General features: G+C 38.5%; 1 protein-coding gene across 2 annotated transcripts in view; it reads left to right on the forward strand.

Moving 5' to 3' along the window:
* usp34 (ubiquitin specific peptidase 34) overlaps positions 1-27,269 on the forward strand; it is a 118,027-nt gene that overhangs the window by 24,085 nt on the left and 66,673 nt on the right. For both annotated transcript variants that reach the window (XM_087134124.1, XM_087134185.1), the window contains exons 16-34: positions 2,411-2,538; positions 3,009-3,098; positions 5,549-5,647; positions 7,832-7,914; positions 9,417-9,571; positions 10,388-10,501; positions 10,827-10,926; positions 13,063-13,225; positions 14,116-14,242; positions 14,742-15,035; positions 17,956-18,141; positions 18,781-18,909; positions 19,339-19,545; positions 20,356-20,424; positions 21,640-21,717; positions 23,267-23,353; positions 23,978-24,169; positions 24,903-25,011; positions 25,571-25,695. In XM_087134124.1, the coding sequence (XP_086990250.1) occupies positions 2,411-2,538; positions 3,009-3,098; positions 5,549-5,647; positions 7,832-7,914; positions 9,417-9,571; positions 10,388-10,501; positions 10,827-10,926; positions 13,063-13,225; positions 14,116-14,242; positions 14,742-15,035; positions 17,956-18,141; positions 18,781-18,909; positions 19,339-19,545; positions 20,356-20,424; positions 21,640-21,717; positions 23,267-23,353; positions 23,978-24,169; positions 24,903-25,011; positions 25,571-25,695 (2,535 nt within the window). The remainder of the gene's footprint in view (positions 1-2,410; positions 2,539-3,008; positions 3,099-5,548; positions 5,648-7,831; positions 7,915-9,416; positions 9,572-10,387; positions 10,502-10,826; positions 10,927-13,062; positions 13,226-14,115; positions 14,243-14,741; positions 15,036-17,955; positions 18,142-18,780; positions 18,910-19,338; positions 19,546-20,355; positions 20,425-21,639; positions 21,718-23,266; positions 23,354-23,977; positions 24,170-24,902; positions 25,012-25,570; positions 25,696-27,269) is intronic.

The raw sequence follows: 27,269 nt of genomic DNA on the forward strand, positions 1-27,269 counted from the left end.
AACAAAAGCATCAGGCCAGGGATTTTTAAAAGACTTTTGATCGCCACGAATGAGGACCGTGACGAAGCTAACATAATGGCACACACATGTCGGCCTGTGTGTACCAGACAGAATGTGAAGACTCGTCAACTGAAGGATCCACCCATGTAAATAGTCTTCCCAACACAAATTGTTTCATGGGGAGGCATTTTTAGTTTATTTTCCGTGTGTCTTTTGATGTTTGACACTAGCCGAATGACCATGACAATTGATCAGTAGTCTGAGTTTACTCGTGCAACAAGGCGAGCACCTGCGCGAGATTGTCAATGAAGAAGTATGATGTCTTAAGGGAATATTGTGATTGGAAAGATACAAATATGTCTTCAAAAGGTACGTTATGCAGGTGCACAATCTCATAGGTTGGCACACTAGTTATTTAGCAGCATTAAGAATAATTCAGTGTTGGGCGATCAGTTTGGCTCTTCAGAAGCGAACTCATTTGGAGTGTCTTTTTTCGGAATTGGCAAGGGATTTTTGTGTTTTGGTGCTGCTGTAAAAAGTTTTTAAAAATCATCGAATTTTGGAATCGTGCACAATGCTACTCATCAGGACAGGAAACTGGCAAACAATGTCAGTTTATAGCACGTTGTAAGCGTGTGTGTGCATTTGGAGGGGTGGGTGCTAAACCTTGTGCTTAAGCAGGAAATTTGTGAAAACATGTTCACTTCAAGTACAAGCAGTACAACCTCAAGTCAAATCCATGAACACAGAAGAGGCAAACACAGACAGGAGATCAATTTCTGTGAATTTACTTGCAGAAATTTTGTAACGGCAATGGCTTTTGACGTGCAACTGTTGAGCTGCGTTTGTGTAGAGCAACAATACATGTACGTAACTGGTGGCGGTATTTCCAGCATGATTTCTTTGGCAGTAGTTCGCGATTGTGGGAACCAGTGCAGCATTGCCTTAGCGCATGCGTAAATGCTCATTATAAATGGGTCGTCAGCAATGTTTTTTGGGCTTCAGAGTCACAGAAACGTTTCATTGTAACAGGAATTTAATACAATTGGGATTTGCAGTAACAAATTTTTCCCCGTTGAGGTGTGCACATTTTTGCCGGCACCAAAGATGTGTGTCTGTTATAACCGGAATTTTGTTATAGCTGATTTCATTATAACGAAAGTCAACTGTACATGTGTTTTCTTTTTATCTCACATGTACATTAAATATGTTTTCATATGACAGTGATGTTTATCATTCTGTACATATCACAATGTATTTGATAAATCATAACCAAGTAATCTTTTGATATCATTAACATCAACCACGTTCACCTGTATGCATGTACAGTACATGTAAATGTACATTGTATGTAGCACTGTACACAGTAGGACTATTCATACAATACACCTAAGCCATTGCACTGAGTTACGCCTACAACGAATTTCAGATACAGCGAACATCCCCACAAGACTCATGGATTTCATAACAAGAGTCGACTGTACTTATTGTATGTGGGACTTAATATTTTAAGTTTAGTATCCAAAAAAAGAAACCGCTGTGAAGGAGAGTGCTCTAACTAATGTCAAATGCATACTATTCATGGGAGAACAGGTGGGGATGTGAAAAAGAACTTTATGTGGCTAAATGCCATTATGGAGCATAGTAATGGGAATGTATAACACTAGTTATTTTGTTGTGGTCCGCTGATGAAGCTTGAAGTTGCGTGCTGCATTTGCCTTCTCCCGTGTTTTGGGGTGCGCTTACCTTACATAACTAGTGTGGACTTGTGAACAAAAGATGTCCACACAATGCAGAAAAGAAAGACCTTCTGTGAACTTACACATGTCCAAAAGACGTTTCCTCTTCTCTGAAAAAGAAGTTTAGAGGCATTTGGGGGTAGGGGTCATCCTTCGTAAAAGGACGAGGAATAGTCAAGGAAACCTTGTACAAAAAGCCAGCTGAAAATCTTGTTCCCAGTTCAAGAAAAACGAGTATGCTCACTAAGTTTTCTTAACTGCATGAAAAAGAAAGGAATGTCCACACAAGGTGTGTAAGGTAAGTGTGGGTGCGTATTTGCTAAGTTTTCCCAAGTGCTGTAACTTGAGGACTAGACATACAAGCATCAATTGTGATGTGTAAGCTGGTTTTTGTTTCCATTGGAAGCTTGTTGGTTTTGGACTCAGCAGTTCAGAGATCAAGGTCATTATTGATATGGCAGAGAAATGGTTTTCCCAATGGAGACTTTCTGTGATTATGAATTAAAAGTTGTGAGTTTATATCAGACATGGTGGGGCATTTGTACTTACAAATACATCATTCTTCTTTGGTGATAAAAATTGTTGAATTTTGGAGACATTTTATTTACAGTTAAAAAAAGGTTGTCAGTTGAACGCATTTTTAATATTTCCTGTTAATATCACTATTATAGATCCATCTCAGTGAGGGACTTGCAGCTGAAACTGAAAAACTTCTGTGTTCTCTGGTTTGCTGGTTTCCTGAACGAGAAATTCGCATGAAGTTTGTGGAAGGCTGCTTAGAAAACTTGAAGAACAACAGGTATTCACATTTAAATAAAGAAAATGAAATTGAAAATTGAAAAGGCATTTTTCTGTCACGTTGATCCATTATCCACATTCTTTTTGAAAGCCAGAAAGAAAAGCAAATTACATTCTTCAATGTGAGGTGAGCTCATTTAGGAGTGCACAGATGCATGCAAGTAGTTTGCATTGTAATAGCAGTAATATCAATATTAAAGTTGTGAATCGTAATTGTATTTCTAAAAAAATGTACATTTTACACGTACCATGTTCATAACTTGGAAAGGAAATGGAACATAGTTCTGTATTGCGGATAAAGAAATAAAACTTTTGAATGCTGAAGCACTAGTTGATTGTTGCAAGGTGTCAAAGCTGCTCTGATCACGTTAAGACGTAAAATGGAGTTGTCCAAAAGGTAAATTGAAGGCAGCATTTATTTGATTGATACCCTTCCTGTATTGATAGGGTTTTGTTTGATGCTTTGAACAGGTCAGAAGTTGTGTCTCTTCGTCTTTTACCAAAGCTGTTTGGGTCCTTTCAACAGTACCGCAACAATTACAACACCCACTGGATTACTATGTAAGTTTGCAGTGTGTCGCTGAGTGCCTTGTGATCATAAAATATAAGTTGCTGTCAATATTCCGTGAGAGCTAATTTGTCAGGTATGCATCGCTTGAAGGTAGTGGAGTGGATAATTGGTCATAAATTGTATCTTTCGTATTATGTTTAATAGTTGTTTGATGTTTACATGTAGTTGCTGGTGTAGGGCAGCAAGTCTGTGTTTGGAAGGTCTTTTTCAAAGGATCTGTTTGTTGCATGATGTGATATTTATCAGGAGGTAATTTCTTTAAAAACATTTGTTACTGATGCCACAGACTGTGTATTTCAAAATGATCACAAAGTAGTTGTTGAATTAGTCCTGCCCACTGGTTTGAAAAAAAATTTAATGGAATGAAGTGGCATTTCTTGAAATCTCTCATAAGTGAATGAGCTGTGAATTTCTGTTGTCACTCTGCATTGGCTGGTCTTAATTCTACACTGCCCTTTAGAGTTGTGATAATGGAATTCTATGGGAGATGATCGCGATGCACCAACCAGATTGCAATCCTTTTGTTATGCAGACTAGATGAAGCCCGGTCAAAGATTTTGACATCAGCTTTTGTTTCAGGCATTTGCATTTTCCTTTACTGAGCCAGATGGTCAAAGGTGGTGAACATGACAAAGATCAAAAGGGTGCCAATGGCGACCCCCAAAAAGAAATGGAAAGATGATCAAATATCCCAAGTGAATGTTAGCTTGCGCGGCAAGAAGCAAACTGCACGTAAATTTCTATGTGCTACAAATATCCTAACAAAGACGACTGAGGAATCAGTCGACAAACTGAATGAAAATATCAACCTGCTAATGTCCAATGTGCTGAAGTTAACTGGCCAAGTTGGCAAGCTGAAGGCTGCCAAAACTGCTCAGCATGAGCATGGACTTTGTTGGGATCATTTTTACTATGATGAAGGACCATTTTTCCAAATGCAATGTGATACCCCTGGTACATACACGTATGCTGGTTGGTGCCATGAGGATGAATATGATTGTGATTATGATGAAGCTGCACTGGTCATGCATGAAGACCTCGATGAGGATTCTCAAGGCAATAACATACATGACAAAGCTGATAGCGGCTATGTTCGTGATGTTGATTGTGGTAGTGCCGATTGTGCTATACTTTCTTTGCCTGGGAATAGCAACAATCCAAATACTATATACGTCTGAATGAGCTGAAGGTACTTAAAGAAGAAGATACCGGGCCGCCTTTTGCTGAGCCATTAGCAGGAGGAGTTAAAACGTTCGCGTCAGGCATGGACTACAATTTGGTTATGGAAATTACGGTGGTGATCCTGTGCCTTCAAAACTGTATCGCATTGACTGCAGTTAAATTAGATGAATTAGTCTTTTGAAAGGTCCAACAAAGAAATTTGATGAAAGTCTTCAAGCTGTTCATACAGCTGTTTGGAATTTAGGATTCTACCTCACCAAACTAGTTAACAAGATGCAAAACGACTTTACAACCAATAAGTTTCGATCTGAGTTTCAAGAAGCTGGAACACAATGTGTTGATAAACTGACCACCATGGCCATGTCTAGTTTGGCTATGCTGGGCCATGCATACCATAGCCATTGCCTCTGTACTGCCGTTTTTGCTATTTAAATTTGGACACCATGTTTTGAAGAACCAATTTTTCAGGTATTACCTAGCATTTTTTTTATTTTTCTTGTATTCATGTTCAATTGAATTGTTGTTTTATCCAAACGTAGGAGCTCAGTTGAAGGACCTGGTAGTTGCTGTGCAAAAAAATTCTAATCTTACGAGTTGCTCTGAAAGAAAACTTTTTCTCAGGAATAAACAGAACAAAGTGAATTGGAAGGAGCATAATCATCCTTAGTTTCATTTATTTTTAGTTAGGATTTTTTTTTTTACAAGACAGCCCCAGTTGGCTTTGAAGTCCCATGGAATTCTGTTATCACAACTGCAGAGGACAGAGTAGAATTGAAAACTTAAACCACTTTTACCTGAAGTTGAAGTTTGATTGAAGTTCTTCACAGCTGTCTAGAAGTAATACATGTCTTAAGAATTAGATTCACACCCACCCTCCCATTGAATTGTACAGAGGTCTGGGCTGGACTTGTCCCATATTTGCTAGGCTGGTCTGCGTATGTGCGATCCACTCCCATGTATTCTTAATATCACTCCAGAGTGCAGTATATAATTTCAATCAAATTTCAACTTCAGGTCAGTTTCATTTAATTTTTCATTAATTTATTAAAATTGTCATTCTGTCATCTAGAGAAAGAAACCTGCAAACAGGACTGTGCAAGCCACAGGCTTTGTGCCTGGGATGAATTTCATGAAATATGTCTCAACTTGTTACCCAATTTATGCAGTAAATCATTTCTGAAATGCCTTCGCATGAATTTGTTCAGGTAGACATGATGGTAATGTAAGTTAAGAATTTAGTTTGTCTTTGACATTGTAGGTGGGCAGAGGAGGAGCTTCACATGATGGACTTGTTCTTTAATAACCTCATCCACTACACCAATCAGGTTAGGGGTGGAATACAACAAGATAGATCACTGTGAGTACAACTAACCAACCAAATGTGCTGATGTCTGCTGCTTGTTTATTGCTTGATTACCAATTACTTTGGAATTACTTCATGCGATGTCTTAGAAATGTGTTCCTAGTGAATAAACCCTTGTGCATGCCACACAATGCATGTAGCCATTGTTTGGCAAAAACAAGGGTTTATCCACTAGTAGGAAAACAGGGCGAGGGTTCCCCTTGTTTTCTCTGTTTTCTCCGAGTGACGCAATCTACATTAAGAATTCGCATCTTGGCATGAACAGAAAAAGCCCTTTAAAGCTTGTTATAGTTGAGCTCTGAAGACAAATGACACTGTTCGATTTGGATGCTTCCATATTTATTTGAACAGATAAAAATCAGAGAAAACGATTTTACTTAGAGGTGCTCTTTAAGGATTTGTCATCAGTAGTTGCAGTGTTTAGTTGAGCTTGTAAAGTAATGCCAAAATTATGCCTTGTTGTCTGGAGACAAAAAGAACCTACATGGTACATGTATGTTCAGTGAGTTCAATGAAATGACCCCTCTGAAATTTGTATGTTTAGTCATATGAATATAGAAATCATTTTTTTCTGACAATTTGGTGGTTTAGGCAGTTCAAGTATCCATCTTTATATCTGTACCTCTTACGACCTCTGTTAACATTTTTCACTTGTAATACCGTATTTTCTGGCTTCCCCCTTTAGTTTCTAAAAATTGACAATCCTGCTCTGCATTTACATCAAGCTAATTAGCCACTTTTTAATGACTTGTGACGATGAGCCAAAGCCTAGTTGTCATTCAGGCCCAGTGAATGTCCAGTCATATCTTGAGTTTATCCATGTGGATCTTCTTGCGGAAAAAAAATTGACAGTCCAAATACAATCTGAATTTACTTGAAGAAACTTTAGAGGTGTACCACGTACAAATTTAGGGTCCTTGGAGCTGTGTTATAGTTACATTTTTTCATCACAATATGTTTCCTTTGAAATCCTGCAATTTCATCTTTGGTTTACATTTTCATGTACATGTTCATGTAGCTTCATGGGATATGGATCTTATCTGCATAAATTTTTGTTTTGGTACCGATGATTGAGAAAACAGGGATAATCCTTTTAGGTGATCGTCTTGGTAATCCCATTATAAATCCCATACAAAACATTTGTAGCTAGTATGTCAATATATGTACATATACACAAATGACTTGGGTTTAGGGAAATTAAAACATACGCTTGATTTATCTTAAAATAATGCATTTTGCCCACACAACTCGTAAGGGACAAAGAAACAGAGAGGACAAAGGGGTTAACAACTTGTGTAGGTTTTTCTTTTAGCAGAAAAACGATTTCAACCGAAGGCTTGATTAACCATGTATGTACATGTAGTATCTCATTGGCCCAGACTCTGTGATCCCTGCTATGTATATTTGAAAAATCAGTACTTTTCCTTGGTTGTCAAATGGTTTGGGTAATTGAAAGGGATCATGCAGCTGAGTGGAGTTGCACTTACCTCTGGAATGAGTCTGAAACCTAGATGCATAATTAAGATATCAATTGCCTTTAGAAGGGTTCATAGAAAGTTTTCATTCCTAGAAAATTTTGGTTTTTTTCGTGTACCTGTTGTGCTTATTAAAAACAGAAGTTCTCAGTCCTCATTTTTGAATTCTGATATTTTGGTTTCAAAAACTGAAACCAGATTTAAAACGCATATATTTTATATCACAGAAAATCCATTGTCACATGACTTCAAATAACTGCTTTTATTCTGGTCTTGGTGTCTTGCAAAGATATTTATTTTTAAAAGTGTTAAACATGTTAAGATATATTGCATTATTTAGTAAACTGGAGTCACAGATGAGGGGATTCTAAAATATTAGGGATGAAATGATGTGGTTGTATTTTTGCTCATTTTGTTCTTGTTGGATAAACCAAAGAGATAAGTTATGATTATGTAGAACTTGAATAGTGCAGTCTTGCAATTGAGGAGATATAGCTGTTATTTTGCAGTGGCTTTGTACTTATATCACAGGCTTTTGGCAAGAATGCACACAAATATAACTTTGTTATTTCATGCTATCTCTTTTAAAAAACCTTTCAGTAGGGGAATAGTAGTGTGGCTGTCGAAATTCATGATAAAAGTAAAACTGTGTTCCCATAACAAATACCAATGTTTTCATTTTGGCTTGTTGCATATTCTGTAGGTATACTCATACTGCAGAGGTTCAAGCGAGACTTCAGTTCTTGACTTGTGTGTTCACCACTTTGGGTTCGCCAGATCACTTCAGTAAGTTAATAGCATTAACAATGAAATAAACAAACGTGCTTAGTCTATTGGCAAATTGAATTCAATCTTGCAGGCTTCCAAGTTGGCACCAGTTGTTTTAGTTGTATTAGGTTAGCTTTTAGGTGCAACCTAGATTTCAGAGTAGAGATATGTTATATTTTTTAATCGTCAACAGATAGTAACATTTAAAGATATGTTATACCGTATCTCCATGTAAATGGTGTACATAGAATAAACACATTTCAACACCTCCAGTACTATTAGAGATTTCATTTTTCAATCACCAGTGTTGGCTAAATACTAAAAAATTTGCAGGCAGGTAACAATGTGAAAAATTTTGAAAAGCTCTAGATTTTAATGGGATCCTGTGACGTGAGACTGATTTCTGTTTGTTTGCTTGTTAGAGTTACATACTTGTCAGGCTGCCAGGCTACAGATCATTTCATTTCCAGCTATTATTTGATGAGGATGATTTCTATTTTGAGCTGGTCCTGTTTTAAAAATAACGCACACTGTAATTCAGACCGTTGCATAGTGTGTGTCAGAAGTGTATTTTTCCTGCTCACTGCAAAATTGACTTTGTTTAATGTCTGCTTCTTATAATAATACCAACAATTGACATCAAATTTCCCACATGCTAATGTTTAATATATGGGGAAAACCTGACAGTTACTGAATTAAAGCCTTGTACATGTATTTCAGGTGACAGTAAGGAGTACCTTGTGACTGTGTCTTCAGTCCTTGGAAGGGCCATGTGTGTAGGCTGCTCTTGTAAACATTCCTAAACACTAAATATTGAATTGGAAGACTCTCAATCAGCTTTTGTTACATTGATAAGTTTGGAATGTGTGACACTCATAGTATGGGATACAGTAAATAAGTTTGGGATTGCAGCTGGTTATACGTTGGGGAGGTTTCACATGTGAATGGATACGCTAAGTTAATTTTCACGATGATCGTGAATACATGAAGAATGTAACACAGATTAACTGGAAATTTAAAATGTGACTAAGCATTTTGTACTTAAGTTTAGCGAGTGAGATATCCATGACGTGTGTACATTTAGCGGATAGTGACATGCGTATGATGTCATGAAACCACACCAACTGGTGATGTATCCGGCGTGCTAAACGTAACCGTTAGCGTGTGAAACCTCCCTATTATTTCAAAGTTCAACTATTTTAGTTTAGGGGTAAATAACCTTTTTTACCTGTGCTGAGTCACAGAGGGTTCAAAATTTAGAAACATCCAGATAGCACCATATTTCATAGCAGTGATTGATATGCTGTTATTTGTGAACTGTATTTTAGTTTTGCGCTTAGTAACAGGTAAACAAAAATGACAATCAGCATATAAAGTGGTTACACGTACATTTGTTTCCGTAGATCTCTTATTTCAAATTAAAATGGTTAAATCTTGATAAGTGCATGTGCAGTTGGATTATCCATTGACTTGATTCATTGCTGCAAAGAATTGATTGTGGAACATAATGTCCCTTACAGGATTGACCCTAGATCAAGTTGACACACTTTGGACATGTTTGGCCATGGATCCAGAATGTGGTGATGAGGCTCTGAGTTGGTTCCTGAATCAGGCTGGCAACAAAGACCAGCATGCATTGGGCTTGGAAACTTTCAAACACATATTCTTCAATAAGGTAATGGTGGAGTGGTCAAAAGAAAAATACTGATATTATGTGTTCTGTCAGTGAAAGACAGGTACTGTTGTACCTAAATTAACTCACCCCATATTGACTAGGAGTGAGGACTCTCTTCTTGGAAAGGTTGGTTGGAAAGACATGCTCTAGGTCGGTGTTCAAAATAGACTTCCAGAGCTATGGCTTTGTGTGTTGTCAGTGCCACGTACATGTACGTATTTGCAAGAGGCAAAGACATGGACCTAACACACAGTGCAGCTTCTGTGTACATGTATATGTATGTTATAGTACTCCATTGAACCAGTTTGCCAGAGTTTATTTCAAAAAGGCAAGGTCATTATGGAATATACACTTTAGCTCTGATTGAGCACACAAAAGAGCAAAGTTATCCTGAACATTTTGCATTTCAGTGAATTATTTTCACTACAAATTTTGTCTGAAAATAGTGACTTTTCAGCATGCAGTTTTTCATTTATGCTTGTTATGCTGTAATGATGCCTACGTAGCTGAACAAAGAATTATGTATACATTAATACAACAATTAAACCTAGAAGCCACTACTGCAGTTGTAACACACTTACTGATAGGTGGTATGTGTACATTACATACTCATCCAACCATTAGGGTGTTGGGACTTACCTACATGTACATACACATGCGCATCAAGTTTAAACATGCGTGTGAAAATGATGCTACTGCAGTAATGCCATCTCCTCAACATTAGTCTGGAATGGATAATTCAATCCATTAACATTGGATTGAGATAAGACATTACGTGTTATCAAAGTGTATCTTTTTGTGTTCTGTTTTGTACAGATGCCTCAACTTGAACCTGAAAGTATCAGTATGACAGGGTTGAATCTTTTCCAGCAGCTGTGTAGCTTAGCCAGGCTAGCCAGCTCATCATCTTATGATAGTCCACCAGTAGAGGTACTGCAGTTGTATCTTTTATGGTATTCCTTGTCAGGCTGCCTGATGGTTGTCATGCTGTTAGATGACCTATGGTCTGCATTATTGACTGGTTTGTCTCGCCCATTTTGTCTTGTCTGAGCACATGCCTGCCTACCATGGCAATGTTGGGTCTTTATATTTGCTAAGAAGTATACATACGCACACATGACCTAATTAATATGGATTGTCATGCCTTTAAAAGTTGAATTCTGTGTGTGTGTGTGTAACTTAATTTAGTTAACATCAAGGATAACACAACAGAAGGGATTTTTTTTGTCATTAAAGTATCTGTTTATTTTTGTAGATGCCGGGAATTGATCATCTGTGGAAAATTGCCTTAAGAGCCAAGAATACTGATGTTAGTCTGTCTGCAATCAAGTATATCAACTCATACTATATCAATGGTAACTCAAATTGATTTCTTCAGTAACCAATTGCTTCAACTCGTCCTATCAAGACATGCTGATTGGCTATATTGCAGTAGTTTTACATCTTCTTGTCATGTTATTAATTTAGTAATATTCATTCTGTCTTGCAGTATGTTGTCTTTCATGTATTACAAAATTATCGTAATTCTTTAACCTTTTTGGTGATAACTGCTTTGAATCCTCCCGAAATCTTTACTTTGTGAGAAATCAAGGAATTCGTCAACTTCAACTTTTACCTTTTAGTGGGCATTTTCCATGTGAATTAAAATAATATGTCTGTATCTTTTGTACAAAATTTCCAAAACAACTGGTGGATTCAAAGTACATGTATATGTCCCGTAATTTTCAGAATGTAGGCTACTGCTTATATGTTGATCTCGCGCTGAAAAATGTCTCTGCGGCTTATACATTGGGTGGTTTATCCGGCAACCTTTGAAGGATAAAATCAGTCATGCCAAAGCAACGTGTACTGTGTGCAGGTGGTGTAGTCATGTTTTTGTTGGTTGCTGTTTACATCTGATAACTCGAACCTTGGTGAATGAAGATTCAAGTTGTCTGAATTTCAAGTTAACGGAAGTCCCCGAGTCATGGAGTCGCATGAAATGTGTACGTAACCACAACAGACCTTACTTGCTCTGCTCAGGCAATATCTTAGTGATTATTTTCCCGTTTTTAAAATTCATTTTCATGGTGTTTTTTGCACACAAATAATCATTTTACTAAGTTTCTTTCTACAAGTAAATAAAAATCAACCGCTTAACGGTGTACCCTCATGTAGCAAATCTTTTGTCTTTTCCCCGATCGTGTTCAGTGTGACATGCCACAGAATTTTGGGTTTGTTTTCACTTGGGTTTTCTCATGACATAACTCTCTGTGGTCACGTGGTTATCAGAAAGAGACAGAATTGGGATTGTCCATGAGTGGGTCTGCGATGATAGTAAGGCTGGCCCGAAAGTAGGATTCATTGCAGATGGGGTGTGGGGTGGTGTAAGCAGTGTGCGTGCCGTGCATGCATACGTGCAACACAACCCGTTCCAGTGTGATGAATCGAACTAAGGTCTCGCGGTGGTCCTTCAACTACTATTTTTGAAGCAATTTGGCAGTTTTTTTGGATAGGCATCATAAAAACTTTGAGATAGTAAGCCTTTTGCAAGTTAACTTTGACCAAAATCTGGTACACTGAATTCTCAAAATTCACATGAACATAACAACTTGAATTCTCCATACTAAAACCACTGTTGCTATACCTTGTGATTCAGAGCAAGCTTGTGCTTAGTTACATAAGAGATGCCTTGCAACATTACACTGTTCTCAGTGGATAAGGAAGGGCACTAAGGAACCAGTCCATTCCAGAGATGGTGGTCACTATACAAAAGCTTGCCCCGAATCACGAGGTGTAGCAACAGTGTTTTTAGTCTGGGAAATTCAAATCGTTACGTTTATGTGCAATCAGATAACTCAGTGTACCAGATTTTATTCAAATTTAACTCGCAAATGGCTTATTGGACGTAGTGTTGTGGACATTTTGTAATACGGTTGTATTTTTGTACGAGAAGCCTATTCTTTTCGTGAGAAAAAGTTGGCCTACAAGATAAAATGGTTTTTTGACTTAACTGACTTCCAGCTATTAGTATTGTACATCCCTGTCCGCATAACTATTGCTGGCTGCTTGGAAAGAAGGGCAAAGACTTCAAATTCATTTTTAATGGCGGCACTCGTTTGCAGTCTTACATTTATTAGGATTGCATGTGTAGTGGAACCATTGACATATTGTACCGGTGCTTTAACTGGTGCAGAACAATGACCTTCGTGGTTGGATCATCAGCACTGCGGTACGGCTTATACGCTGATGCGGCTTATGCGCCAACTTTAATTCTTAATTTGCAATTTTTGTATGCTGCGGCTTTTACACTATGCAGCTTATATTCTGAAAATGACGGTATGTGGATGGTCATGCACAGTCTTTTGCCATGTCAACTGCCATGATTTGTCTTAATTTTTGTCCAAGTTTGCCCAATTATGTAAGTGTTATATTTCTAATAGGAATGAATACAGTAGTACAGATTAAAGTGACATTGGTTTTATTTCTTCCATGTAATTGGTTGCTTGCAGCTGGAAACGGTTCCCTGGAGAAGGAGGAGGAGTTTATTAAGCGATGCATGGAGAGTTTATCCCAAGCCTCAGCTAAACTAGACGTAGCTCAGGACTCCAGCCTCTTGATCCTTCAGAGAGGACTAACTCTTCTCAAGACTCACTTAGAAGCCTTCAGGAAAAGGTAGCAAATCAGGCAGTGTATTTTTCAAGCTGTAGTAAAATGGTTCTTTTGTAATTTTTTGTAATACCATTTGTACTGTTTCACCAGTTAACGTCAGAATTTCTTACCTGAAAAAGCTGGAGGGGACAGCTTTTTTCCCACAAAGTCTTCAACCCTGCAAACATGTAGGGAGGCACAGCTCTTGTGTTCAGGCATCAGTATTTTCATTCTTTTCCGTGTTTTTCATCTGCCCTGGTAAAAATTGTTGGGCATGTCCGTATGTCAGCCGATTCACATACCCACACAAAGGAGGTCTTTTATCCCCTTAACTCTTGTGTATATGGTGTGGGTGCTTCATATCAATTCTAATTACTCAAGAAAGGCATTTCCATCTTACTGTTGGTCGGGGGTTGGCCCATTTAGTCGCAGTGTAGGATCATCTTTTGTGCTTTGACCCAACCAAGCAAAATGCGTTAATGCGTCAACTGCGGATACGAAACAAGAATTCTTAAACAAGTGTACACATCCTCTGTGGTACAGAGAAGGAAAAGTGTATGTGTTTATGCGTCATCCGACGTCAAGTGATTAAGAAATAAACCTAGCTAATTGAAAAAACTTGGTTTTCAATCTAACTTTGTTCCACAAATTTGAAACTATTTAAGGTATGGTTTCCACATTGCCTGTTTTGAAATTAAAAAATATTTTCCTGTTTTCAACTTCCCAGTGATTTTTGTCAAGCTGTAAATCTTCACTGAAATTAATTAAATGGTCTTGGTTACACTTTGAAAAGTTGTCAGGGAAATAATATCACCCATTCAGAAGTATTCAGTTGTCTACGTGTGTAAAAAACAAAACACTGTAGATCAGGGTTGGAGGTTTCTCATGTTACAAACACATTTTATTTGTCAAAGGTATGCATACCACCTGCGTCAGTGGCAGCTACAGGGCCGAGGTATTACTAGTCACAAAAGGCATCCACTGGAGGGTCACTCCCAAACACTGAGAATAGTTTGCCAATTGGCTAACAGGACAGAAAAGGTACAAAACATTATCAATTCATTTGATAATCAACCTGTGATGATGTGGTCTTAACCAACCTATTGTGATACAGACTTCTTTTTGAGCATTGTAGATTTCTTCACAGCTATTCCTTTCTTTGTGACAACAGTGAGACGGTGTAAGAAATGATCTCATTATTTGACCGACAGGTCTACCATATGCACTGTCACTAAACGAAGATGTCAGTTGCCCATTCCAGTGTTTTTCCATGGTATTTCCTGCCAACATGAGCTAATATGAGTGTTCATGCAGTGTCATTTACTGGCTATCCAGTGAGTCCATATGCTGCCTGTTAAGAACAGTCATGAGCATTACAGAGCAAAAACCTTAAACTGATATGGATTATACATATGGCAAAGGTATGGAAAGAACTTTGTATACACGATTTTTAGTGTAATTTTGTAAATTCCTTAAAATCCATCTGACATCCACTGACATTACTTATTCAGTTTTTCCTTTTTAAAATTTGAACTTGCAGTTTACAGTTGAACTCTGTTCATCAGACTTGGTTGCTGACTTGAGGGCAGAGGTGACGCACATCATTGAGCAGTTCCAACAGCAGCAGTTACAGCAGCAACAACAGCAGCTACAAGAGGATGAAGACAGCACAGTCAATCATCCCACTTCTTCAGGCTTCTCTGGTTTGACTGGTGCCCTATCAGGGTCAGCAATTCAGGGTCAGAGGCCTGTCCGAATGATATCTGCGGGTCATGAATTGACTCCTGACCTTGATGAGAAAAGCCTGAAAGAAATGGCATTCTCAGATCTACAGGTAAATATATTTGTTTTGATTATTTGCTTTGAAAATGAAAGATGCATCACACTTGGCACATATGTTCTTCGGACCATACTGATCATTTTAAGGGGTAGTGCCAATGAAAACAACTGTGCACTTAGCAGTGGTTGCTAGAATACATGTTTACCCTAGCAACAAGCTTTTTCAGCCGACTAACTGCTTTAAAACTTTTAAAGTGTCTTAAATCATGAGAAGTACCATGCCTCTGCCAGAAAATACATTTTTGAGACTCTCCCCCCCACCCCAAAGTGCAGTGATATTTGTGTTGTTGCTAGGCAGCGAGAAAATGCACTGAAACAATATGTTTATATCTAATTGTAGGTGTAAAAAAATCGCTCCACTTTGCCATTTCACCTAACTGCTAAATTCACAGTAAGTTCTGTGAATTAACTTGCAGAAATCTTCTTGCAACATTGATGTTTTTCAATGTACAGCTGTAGGGTTGCGTGCGTGTACTGCCGGAGTATGCTTTATCATCACCATTAGTATACACTGGTTGCAACATTTCTATCCCGCGTTTGTTTGCATGGGACAGCGGGAACCAGCGCAGCATTGCTTTAATACTGAGCTTTGTGCATGTGTTTTCACCACTGTGACAGCGAGACACGAAGGAACTTGTGAAAATAACGGAATTTCTTGTCGAAAGTTGCACGTGTAAGCAGGAAAACATATAAATAAAAATGTTTAATGTGGAAAAAGGTTGTACAACTTCCGTATGTAGCTTATATGCATTATCTGGTGCTGTTTTCTTTAAATCACCAATTAATCTCTTTTGCTTTAGCTGCATTTCTTTTACATTTAAGAGGGAAAGGTTTTCACTGACATTGTTTGGTTTATTGGGGGATTTAGACTCAGGTTATATAAGCGTAGGCCTTACTGCAAGTCAGATATACTTTTTCTTGAAGCATTAATCCCCAAGATAACAGTACACAGTCAGACGGTGGTACATACCTTGTACATTCCAGCATTGTAGTCACATAATATGCAATGTAAGACTGACTGAGACTATTTTACTGCCCAACAAAAAGAAATCTTGCCGATAAAAAGTGTGACATAAAAAAAACATGTTTCGTTGCCACAAGTCATCCCTTATATCATACGAAAGATCGATTCATACTTCTTTTATCTGTAATAGAAGTTTCAGTAATTGTTTTCTAGCAAGGTCAGGGTGCAGCAACCTAAAATACATCTGAACATTTAAACAAAACACAACCCATCTTTAAAGTTTCAACTTTTTGCCAGTACCTCACATGATATGGACAAAGTTCATATCATGAAAATCAGAACATCGAGCTCTACCTACTTACCACGCCATCTTAACAGACAGCTGAATACATTTTAAACGTCTTGTTCATTAAAAACTTTGCTCGAACTCTCACCTTTTCATGCCACTCAAACCACATGTGTGGGTCTGCAAAGAAATTTTACACTTTGACCTCATTAAAGCAGGCACTGCGGACTGACTGTTGTTAAACAGGGAGACTGTCTGAGGTGTTCATGAAGAAGATTTTAACATGTATTATAAATGGAAAGTGATGCTTGTTGATAAGTTAAAAGGTTTCTGTTAATATTTTCTTAAATAGACTTTGTCACTTAAGTTCATTCTAGTGACTTGCAGTTCGAACTTGGTGGCTTGCAGTTTAAATCTGGTGACATGCTGTTCAAACCTGGTGACTTTCAGTTCAAACCTAGTGACTTGAAGTTCAAACATGGTGGCATGCAGTTTAAACCTGGTGACGTGCAGTTTGAACCTGGTGACTTGTAGTAGAAATTTAGTGACTGGCAGTTCAAACTTAGTGACTTACAGTTCAAACATAGAGGCTTGCAGTTGGAACTCGGTGGCTTGCAGTTTAAACCAGGTGACTTGCAGTTCAAACCTGGTGACTTGCAGTTTAAACTGGGTGACTTGTTTTTCAAACTCGGTGACTTGCAGTTGGAACTTAATGACTTTCAGTTTAAACCTTATGACTTGCAGTTCAAACCTGGTGGCTTTCAGTTCAAACTTAATGACTTGCAGTTCAGACCCGGTGTCTTTCAGTTTAAACTTAATGACTCACAGTTCAAACCTGGTAACTTGCAGTTCAAACCTAGTGGTGTGTAGTTTAAACCTGTTAATGTGCAGTTCAAACCTGGTAACTTGCAGTTCAAACCTGGTGACCTGTCAACGTGGTTGTTGCTGTTGTAGTGCTGTTATTTGACTCAGTGGTCATGACCTTCCTTTGATGCTTGGGATGAAAGAAGTATTCAGAAAATTAAAACCAAAGTAAAAGTTGAGTACCCTGCTGATGTTGGAAGTGTTTGATGTGTAATATTTCAGAATAAATGTGGCTATGTCACATGCTACAGATACATTAAACTTTCGTTTATGTAAACCGAGATGGTTTAGCCATTCCTATTAGTTGAGAGCCTGTTGTGTGGCCTGTCTTCAACAGTTGATAAAATGCTGGCTAACTGTGCTGTTGGGCACCTCATGCAGTACGTGCCATGCACTTGCCAGTCTCTATATAAAAGATTGTTACGACTGGTTGTGAGAGGAACATACCATAACATGGCAAAGCGATTTTTAAAAAATGAAGAAAAAGTGCTTCACAAATCAGATATTTGTAACTGTTGAACTTGTATGACTTTCAGGAGATAATTAGTTGTGTCGATTCTCCGAGTGTTCTTACATAAAATATTTAAGACTGGCTAAGCACATATTTATTCCCTTAATTGAAAGCTCTTTATTCTTTTTTCCCTTTAATGTCTGTATAATTGAGATTCACTCTTATTGCTGATGTGACCTAGGTATTTGCTGGTAATTACATGTTGTTCATTGAATGAACGAATAAATAACTTAAAAAATGTAACTACCCATTAAAAATATTGCGTGTATTTTTGTCATCTTGATATCCAGCTGGTGTTTGTTTCCTTTGGTGCTGTCCGTCGGGAAAGGAAACGAGATGGTATGGACCTGCCAGCCTCCTGCTTGCCACCTCCCCCACAGGACAAACTTCCCATGATGTTGCTATTGCAAGAGCCACATTTTGGCTGCCTCTTTAACCTGCTACAGCAACTCAATGAGCTTCAAGCAGAAAATTATGTGAGTCTGCAAGGGGAGAAGGAGTGTATCCTCACAGAAAGGGAACTGTTTCCTGTGCACATTTTTCTGGTACACATGGCAGAATGTTGTTGGAGTTCTAGATTCTTAAAAAAAAACCATGTTTTTTAAAATCATGATTTTTATCAACCCTGACTGCAGTGTACAGAAAATTGCAATGTAAAAAGGTTTGTTTTTGTGATAAGACCCAAAAGTGTGTTTGAATGGATTGACAATAGTAGACCCTTGGCTTGGTCCCATCTTCAAGGGCTGTAAATTGGTGACAAACCTTATAATTGTAACTCTTGTGTCTCACTTCTTTTAAGCATACTCTTGTCAAGTCTTAGCCGTGACCACTGCCCTCATTTCCTTTCTGATCAGCATACTTAGGACAAGTATTTGCTGCAATGAAAAAGTAATTCACACTTTTCTTATGAAAACTTTGCTGTGATCTCAAGAGACCAAGAGACCACACTGTTATATTCAAAAGCTTACCTTTGCTGTGATTTTATAAATAGAAACAAAAAAGAAAGTTCATCCAAATTTGCCTTTGTTATCTACGTGTAACTGGCCAATGGAGCATTGCAGGACTCCTTGTAAGATATTCAAAGAACACAATTGCCTTGTTCCCCATTGTTGAAGGATGGAGAGGCTGCCCAGGAACTGCTAGGTAGGACTCAGATGTTGTCTCGCAATGTGTGGCATCTCCTGATGCTCCTGCCAACCAGTCCAGACATGCTGAACAAGTTCAAAGTACTGACTGCAGCAACGGTATGCATATATGTAATTCTTGGAGAAATACAACCATATGTATACTTCCATTGAAGCTGTGATTATCCAAAATATCCAGTGTGTAGGTTATGCTTATTTTTCCTGCTAATGTTACTCTGCTCTTGCTTATACATGTACTTCACAAGGATAGTTCATTGTAATACATACCTTCTTCAGCCCTTAGGGGTATTGCCATACTGGTAGCTTACCCTGCTATTTGTTCTTGGCACAGTATAAACTAAGGAAAACAGTGTAGTATTTGCAAGGAAATTTTCATTGCAGAAACTACAAACAACAGATGTTGTAATGGGGCACATTTTAGGTTCACAGTTCCCCAGCTGTAAATGGTTGTTGAAACAGTGTGAAAAGAGACAAGTGGAAAGATTTTATCAGATGTGTTTTCATCCAAGTGTAATAATGTTTTTAAAGGATTCAGCAGCATCAATCAAAGATGATCATATAGACACTGAAGAGGATACAGAAACAGCTGAAGATGAAAGAGCTAGTGGTCTGTCAGGCTCTACACCTAATTGGCCAGAACTTCTAGACGTGAGCAACACCCACAAGTTGCTGTACTCACTTCAAATTGTTGAATCACTTGGCCAGCCAGGAATGAAGAAACGGGCAAAATCACTGGTAGGATGTTTTGCTTGAACAGTCGCAGTTTGAGTCAAATGATAAGCTGTTTGCTGAGAAATTAGCGTGTAATATGAGGGTTTTGATGTCAATTTGTCAACATTTTTGTGAACAGTAAATAGTATTTTGTTGTAGACTTGGATGGCAGGTAATGTGATTAATGTTGCTGAGCACTGTAAGCCATTCTGCTGTGATTTGAATGGAGGTGATTCTGAAAATTAAAACAGGCTTTGGTTCAAATATTTGTCAAAACAAAAATAGTGTTACAACAATGCTCTAAGATTCTGGCCAGCTGAATTTATTTGTGGCATATAATGGAATGCATGCAGTTGGCTCTTCAGTATGGTTTTGGTTATTAGAGCCATGCTGAAATGAGCTACTCAGACAGCAGTCTGTATATCAAGCGCTCTGCGGTGATCAATGTATACCATGGTTTTAGTGCAAGCTAGATACTTACCCTAATTACATTGCTTTGGGGTACACACATGCACAATTACTCTTTCTGAGTATTTGCAAAGACCAAACTTGATGTACAGAAGTCATTGTTGGGACATGTATTCTGAAGTCACCACAGTATGATCCAAAAGAAAACTTCTCAACACAGTTCTTACCATAGCAGACAGTCAAGGAATGTTGTATTCCAACATTGATTATTCCTAAAGCTTCTCCTGACAAATAGGACTGTATCAAATACGCAAAATGTTTTATGAAAATTCTGGGAGTAAACATTTGCTTGAGTTGGGAAGCTTATCCCCAGTTCCCTCTAGTACAGAAATATTTGGTTAAATGTAACTTTAATTTTTTTTCCAGCCACGTGTTGGAAGAGGAGATCATAGTCCTGTGATGAGCTCATCAGAATTGGGCACTGTAGACCTTAAGGTGAGTGCTTGTGACATTGTTGTTTGTACAGTTGGGCATTTATGTGAAGAGCACTCTTATAACAAAATACTGTCATGAACTTAAAAGAGCAAAGTTGGGCGGGGCAAAAATCCAAATTAATTTATATCTCCCTGGCACAAATCTGTCTTTGAAATAATTGTTCGTGGTCCCACTGCTACATCTGATTCGAACCAGCCAGCCAACACCGGCAAGCTCGGTGTTTGAGTGGTTAGGACGTCTGCACTAGTAAGCAGGAGGTCGTGGGTTCGAGTCCCACCCGAATAGGCTTGTGGTTTTTTTTCACAAGCCTTCGGGGGCATACACTTAGTATACAGTGTTAAAATACACGTCGAGCAGGGCAATTAATAAATTTACATCTCCCCCCGCATAAATCCATCTTTGACATAGAACCAGGATTGAAATTCTTCGAGTCCCTGAAGAATGAAAGCATTCTTCAAGTTTGTGTTTTCGTTCGCTGCTACATGTGCTGTGCATGCCTGAAGCGCCCACACTGTGGTATTTCCTCTCCACGATAATACATCGCAAAAATCAATATTCATTAGATGCTAATGAGTCATGATGACACTTCAATTTTTACAATACCGGACTGGACTTGCAGGAAATATGGGTACAGAAACTGTTTTTTTTTATTAACACAAAAATGTGTATTGCAAGGGAGATATTGATATGTGCCACTTTTATTAGACTTGGCTTTTCTGAGTAGGATTCAACATGAGAAAAGTGAGCATCATTGGAGTCAGTCTTTAAGTCCTCTCAAATTCTCTTTTCCTTTGTCAAGGACGCCATGCTGAGAGAACATTTCTTCAAGATCATTTGTTTGGTTTGGTCAGTTTTTGCCCTTAAAAAGAATCAGCACGTGACAGAGACTGGTTCTGGATGATGATTCTCAGTGTGTACATGTTCATTAGGCTAATATGTGAACTACCAACAGATGTCCTTTGTTGATTTAGAGAAAAGCCGAAAGTGAAGGCCAGTAGGTTGAAAAAGGAACGAAAGAATATGGCTTGAAAGCCAAGAGTTGTGACCTTATAAAATGCAAGTGCATGTCAAGTTAAAGAATGTGTACATTGATGTCGCTCCACTGTAGTGTATCTGCAGAATATTCTATACATTTCAGACAGTAGCTCTGCTGATGCCTGCAGTTGTTAGACTGGTGCACCTTTTCAAACTTTTGTTTCTTTGACTTTGTTTCAGGGGATTCATCTCAACCAAAGTGAATGTTGTCTTTCAACTACTGAATCAGATGATGGCAAAGACTCATGGAACATCATGGTAAGTTGGTTTTTAGGTCGAGTTCGGGCAGTCCGTTCTTGACACGGGTTTCGTGTTCTCGCGCTCAAACGGCGGGAACAAGACTGAAGAACACTGTTCTTGGAACAGGATCACACACCACCTCCTTGTCACGATTTTACACAAACACACGGTAAAACTAGTGAGATTTGATTTTTGAACAGCCGCAAAAAGTACCGATATGGCTTTACAAAGCCAAAGACAATGGAAAGTTTGACAGAAATGAACGTTTTTTAAATGGAAAAGAAGTTAGCCCAGTTATCCAACATTAACTCCCGAAGAAGGCACAAAAGACGCTGCCATGTTGCTTGCCACGAATAACACTAGCGTTGATAACCGGTTGTACATTCCAGGCGTTCAAGCGACCGACCCACAAACAACAAATCGAGCAGTTAGTGAACAAACGAGAACAAGCGGCCCGAACTCAGCCTTAAAGTGCAGCTACAAGAATTTTTCTTAGACACAATTTTTCTGCAACTTTTTACTCTTCTTTAGTATTAGAAAATTCTTGACACTCTTTTGGTTTTGGGTTTTTGCATTAAAAGTGCAATTTTTAAAATACTTAAAATTATCAATGTTTTCCTGGACAACCTAGGGCGCTGTTGCTGTGATGTCATCCAGGGAAGACATAGTTCAGTGTAAAAGTTTTTCTATTAAAACTGTGAACCCAGAATATACTCCATGAACAGGCATGCAATGTTTCCTCATATCAGCTGATTTCACACATTCGTACATTTTCACAAATGGGAAATGTAATCATCTTTTACCCAATTAAGAAGTAAATTAACCCCAGCCCAAAAAATATATTTTAAAGTATGAAGTTCATAAGTTCATGTAGCTGAAAATTTGCCAAAAACAGATCAAACTTCCAGAAAACTTCAAACGTTTTTGGCAGAATTTCCAATGAGGAGTTTGGGCAACTCATATCCTATCCATTCGTGCAAAAATTGATGAAAAACAGTGTGGTCCCTGTGGCGTAGAAATCAGTTTACTGCACCTTGTCTACGGGGAGTTGGGCGACCATGTTTTCGTACATAGAAACAATCCATGTGCACAATGTGTGCGAAGTGGCCCATTTCAGTCCCTACACACATAGGTTCATTACACAACCACAACTCAACTCAACTCTCAATTGCACTGCACTGTATACTGTATACACCGTACATGGATAAGCAGTGTTTTATTGGAGTCTATCACATGTTCTTTCACAAGTCCCTTCACAAGACCAGTCCTAAGCGTCAGTGTGAACAGTGACAAAGGAATGTTTTTGTCACAGCTCATTTGAATAGCTTGTGAATTGGCTTAAGACTGAATGACTTGTGATGGACTTACAGGGACTTGCAGGAACTTGGGATGGACTTGAATACAACACTACGTATAAGCAGAGTCCCTTATTATGAGGAAACCCTGTGCACGACTGGTCGCAAAGAATGGGCCTGGGGGTGAATCTTGGGCATTTTCTCTTACATAACCTACAAACCTAAGAATTGGCATTAATGAAGCATCCCTGTCATTCCCATTTTCTGTACAGTTTGTTGAGAGTGGAGGATTAAGTCACCTTTTCAACATCTTTGTGTCTGGGAACCTGGAGGCAAAGAGTGGACAGCTCTGGAATCTAGTGAGTTGTTTTGTGTGGATTGATTGTGAGACGTGGGGTTTTAAGTTTTTTATGATCTTTCTGCTGCCACTTCCTGGTGTCTTCCTGCACGTGACAGTCTTTCTGCTTCCGTTGTTTACTAGTGATGGAGAGAAAGTTGTTGAAGTTCCATTGGTTTGATTTATTATGATTGAACGCCGGTTCGCCATGACTCTACTGAAGTCCATCTCAAGTCCTGTCAAGAGTCATTTTACACTGCTTGTGGTTGATTTTGCCTCACCCCACAATTTGCTGTTCTTTGTGGTATGATGGATGTACATGCATTTGGGTTCATGGGGCAGTTTTACTGAACAGGTTAACTTTTTACTTGGAGATATAGTAAATGGTCAGAACATCTCTCACAATGTTATCCATCATTTATTTCCTGCAATAAAGTGATCAATGTTCTATGTGCTTGAAAGAAATATTGCTTTTGTATTTCCTACTGCTAGTGGTTAAGTGTTTTGGCATAGTAATATTGAAGAGCATAGTTAAAAAGTTAAAATCCAGTGTACCTGGTAGCATATTTCTTGGCTGCAACCTCCCGAAGTGTTTCAAATATGTTTGACAATATTAAACTGATTTCCATGTCTTTCTTCTGAAAAGTGGCAACAGGACTGCCTGGCTTGTATCCTGAAACTGATCAATGAGTTTGCCATTGAGCAGACTGCCTTAGACCAAGGACAGGATGATGTGTTTGAGGCTCATTCCTCCAGTGAGGAGGTAGCCCATAAATACCCACACAGAACAAAACAGAACAGCACAGATTTCGGAGGTATCACAACAAAACTATCAAAGGTACGTTTATCTGCAATACCTGTAGGCATCAGTGTTAACTCATTGAACATACTGATAATTATAGAAATGTTATCATTTGTCTAACTCGGATTTAGACAAACCATATAATTATGTGAAGCTATTGTGTAGCCTACAAATTGGCTGGAAAGTGAAATTAACTGGAAAGAGGAAAGTCGATCTATGTTCTTTCTTGAGCAATAGTATCTGCAAATAGTAGGAATGCGTTTAATACTAAATATGCCTTTTGGTAAAAGGGACTGGCAAAATGCAAAAGCAAATCAAATTTATGTTTATCGCTTGAAATATGTGTATTTCTGTGCAGTATAATGAAGTAAAGTGACACCTATCCCTGTAGGTGATGGTCACAATCAGACTCATTGTCAAAAGCAAAACATCACTGGCTTTTATTTAGGTATATAAGGCTACATTTCTAAAAAAAAAAAAGGGCTTGTGTTGAGGAATTTCAAACCATTGGGTAATATTTCACTTTTTTGTCAAAGATAATGTTTGGTTATGCCCATCTATTTGTATGAATTCACCTTTAACAAAAAGTGAAGCATTACACAAATTTGTGCCCAGTTTCTTGACTTAAGTTTGATTGCAGTTATGATTGATATGTTTCTAAGATATGTGGGTATACATTAAAGATAGACAAATAAGATTAAATGGAACCTGCAGCCAGACTGTCTTTGAAGCATCTTTGAAGTTCTCCACATTACATATTCTCTTTCAGCAACTCCTTGAGTTAATGTCTGGACAGGGAGTCTTAGACAGATTAATGGCTGTGTTGTACGAAGCAGCTGCTCCGTCAGATACTGTTAAGGTTCGAGCTGGTTACTGGGGTAAGTAGGAACAGCAACTAAACTGCACACTCTTTCACGAGATAAGTTTTACCCTGCAGTACTCTGAGCTGGTTAGATGTGGTTGTACCCCTTTGAATCCTGAATCCTGGGAACAAGTTTTGGCCAAGTTATATTTTTAGATGGAACCAAATTAACCATCTTTTTTTCTGGTAAAAGCTTGCTTGTTGTGACTTTAGTCAAAGGACAGGATCACTGAGGTGAAAAAAAGAAGATGTTTCTGGAATACATGTATGTATATGACTGTATTTCAAGTTGAAGTGGTTCAGTGGTCATAGTGGCAAAATTTGTGCTCTGGTGCTACCGTTGTGTTTCAACTAATTTTATTGCAACTTGCTTGAAATGTTGGCTGAAAAAAGACCATAGTCATCACACTCTTGTCAAAGAGTTAACAGGTTTAAATCAAATTTTCCCCTTTACATTTTTTTCAGTTGTTGATGTAATTTTTATCAAATCCAGCAGACTGTTGTTCATGCAATTTTGAAAACAAGTTGAACCCATGTCACTACAGGTACATTTGAAATACAATTCTTTTGTCCAGTCATCCACTGTGCATTGAAGCTGCTAGTTTCGTGGGCATACACTGACCCAGAAGTCAGAGTGGCACTCTGCCAGAACCATCTCTTTGACAAATGGCTACAGAGACTTGTACTTCAGACAAGTGAGGTAAGCAGATCACGCTGATGGTAGTTTGCATTTCAAAATGAGTAGAAATTTGAAGAACTGCAATGCCACCACTATACATGTACCATTGCATTAGTGGTTTGCTGTGCTGTATTTTGTGTACAAAAGGGAAGGTGGATGCCATGAGTTACATGTACATCTAGCTGCTGGCATAACATAGACACATCAAAACTGTTCTAGTATTCAGTTACATGTGGATGCACCCAAATAATGTTGGACGTAATACAGGCAGAAACTAAACTGAATTTCAGTAATACAGGACAGAGGAGAAGATGGAATGTTAACAACTACCAATTAGCAAGGAGAAACCATCGGCACGTTTGAGGAAAAAATAATGTATATTGATTTGTTATATGAATGGCTAAACAAAATGAGATTTAAAAAGTAACATAGTGGCATATACCGGTACTACAAATAGAAATATAATGAGGAGTTGGTTGAGTTGTAGAAACTGAAAACCTGGGAATCAAGCAAAATATGATGGGTAGGTTTCTTTGTTGGTTAGGAAAACTGTGCAAGCCACAGTTCATTTAGCCTTTGATCAAGGCGCCCACAGCGAAATAGATCGTCACTCAAGAGCGAGAAGCTTGCGGAGACTAGTTTAAGCACCAAACCAACGCATGAAGAAAGACTACAAAACGAACTGCATGCACGCCCCGCACGCCTTTGGAGTTTTGCCCAACGTAGCTAATGTTTTTCTTTACATTTACTACTGTTTCGTTAGCAGATTATATATATGCGCATGCTTAAGTCTCCACCAATCAAAATGATCGCCTCTGTCATTGGATTACATCATGCATGTATGTTGCAATGGACGTGCACATTCAATATGGCGTCTTTTCCAGCAATGGTGTCAGCTCTAGACGACAATGCAGCACCGAAGCTTGGGATTCCGATCGACAAATTGAAACAACAGTAAATGTTGGCCGTGAAGGCTGTTCTGGAGGGTCAAGACGTATTTGTCAATCTTCCAACTGGACATAGCAAAAGTTTCATATACTAGGCCACACCATTGTGTAAAGACTTCATGAACGTAAGTAGCCTAGATATGCTAGGCCTACTTAGCCCCCAAAGCACGATTGGTTCAGAGAAATGTGAATAATTAGTAAACATCATGTTGAATAATTCAGATAAACCACTGGAAACAAAACTCCAAAGGCGCTTGCGGCAGCATGCACAGTCCACGACACATACAGCTCGGCTACTGCATGTGCATAGTTTATTTTGGGCGTGCATGTGATTCGTCATGTAGTCTTTCTTCATGTGTTGGTTTGGTGCTGAAACTAGTCTCCTCCAGCACCTTGCTCTAGAGCGACTGTCCAAGGCGGTGCGTTGATCAAAGGCTACAGTTCATAAGTGTCAGCATCCAAAATATTCTTATTAGCACACAAAATGGCCAGCACTGTTCGTAAAATTTTCTGAGCTTTTCAAATGCCAGCTTTGGCTGGACCATGATAATTCTTTGCATTGAGGTCAGAAACACAAGGTAAACATTTATAGTATTTCGAGGGCTACCACTGCTAAGAAGGATGGGGCACATCGTCACCAATGGACTA

The sequence above is a fragment of the Acanthaster planci genome, linkage group LG01 (assembly GCF_054643075.1).
Source record: "Acanthaster planci isolate LZ-2023a linkage group LG01, COTS_SCS, whole genome shotgun sequence".
Classification (NCBI taxonomy): Eukaryota; Metazoa; Echinodermata; class Asteroidea; order Valvatida; family Acanthasteridae; genus Acanthaster; species Acanthaster planci.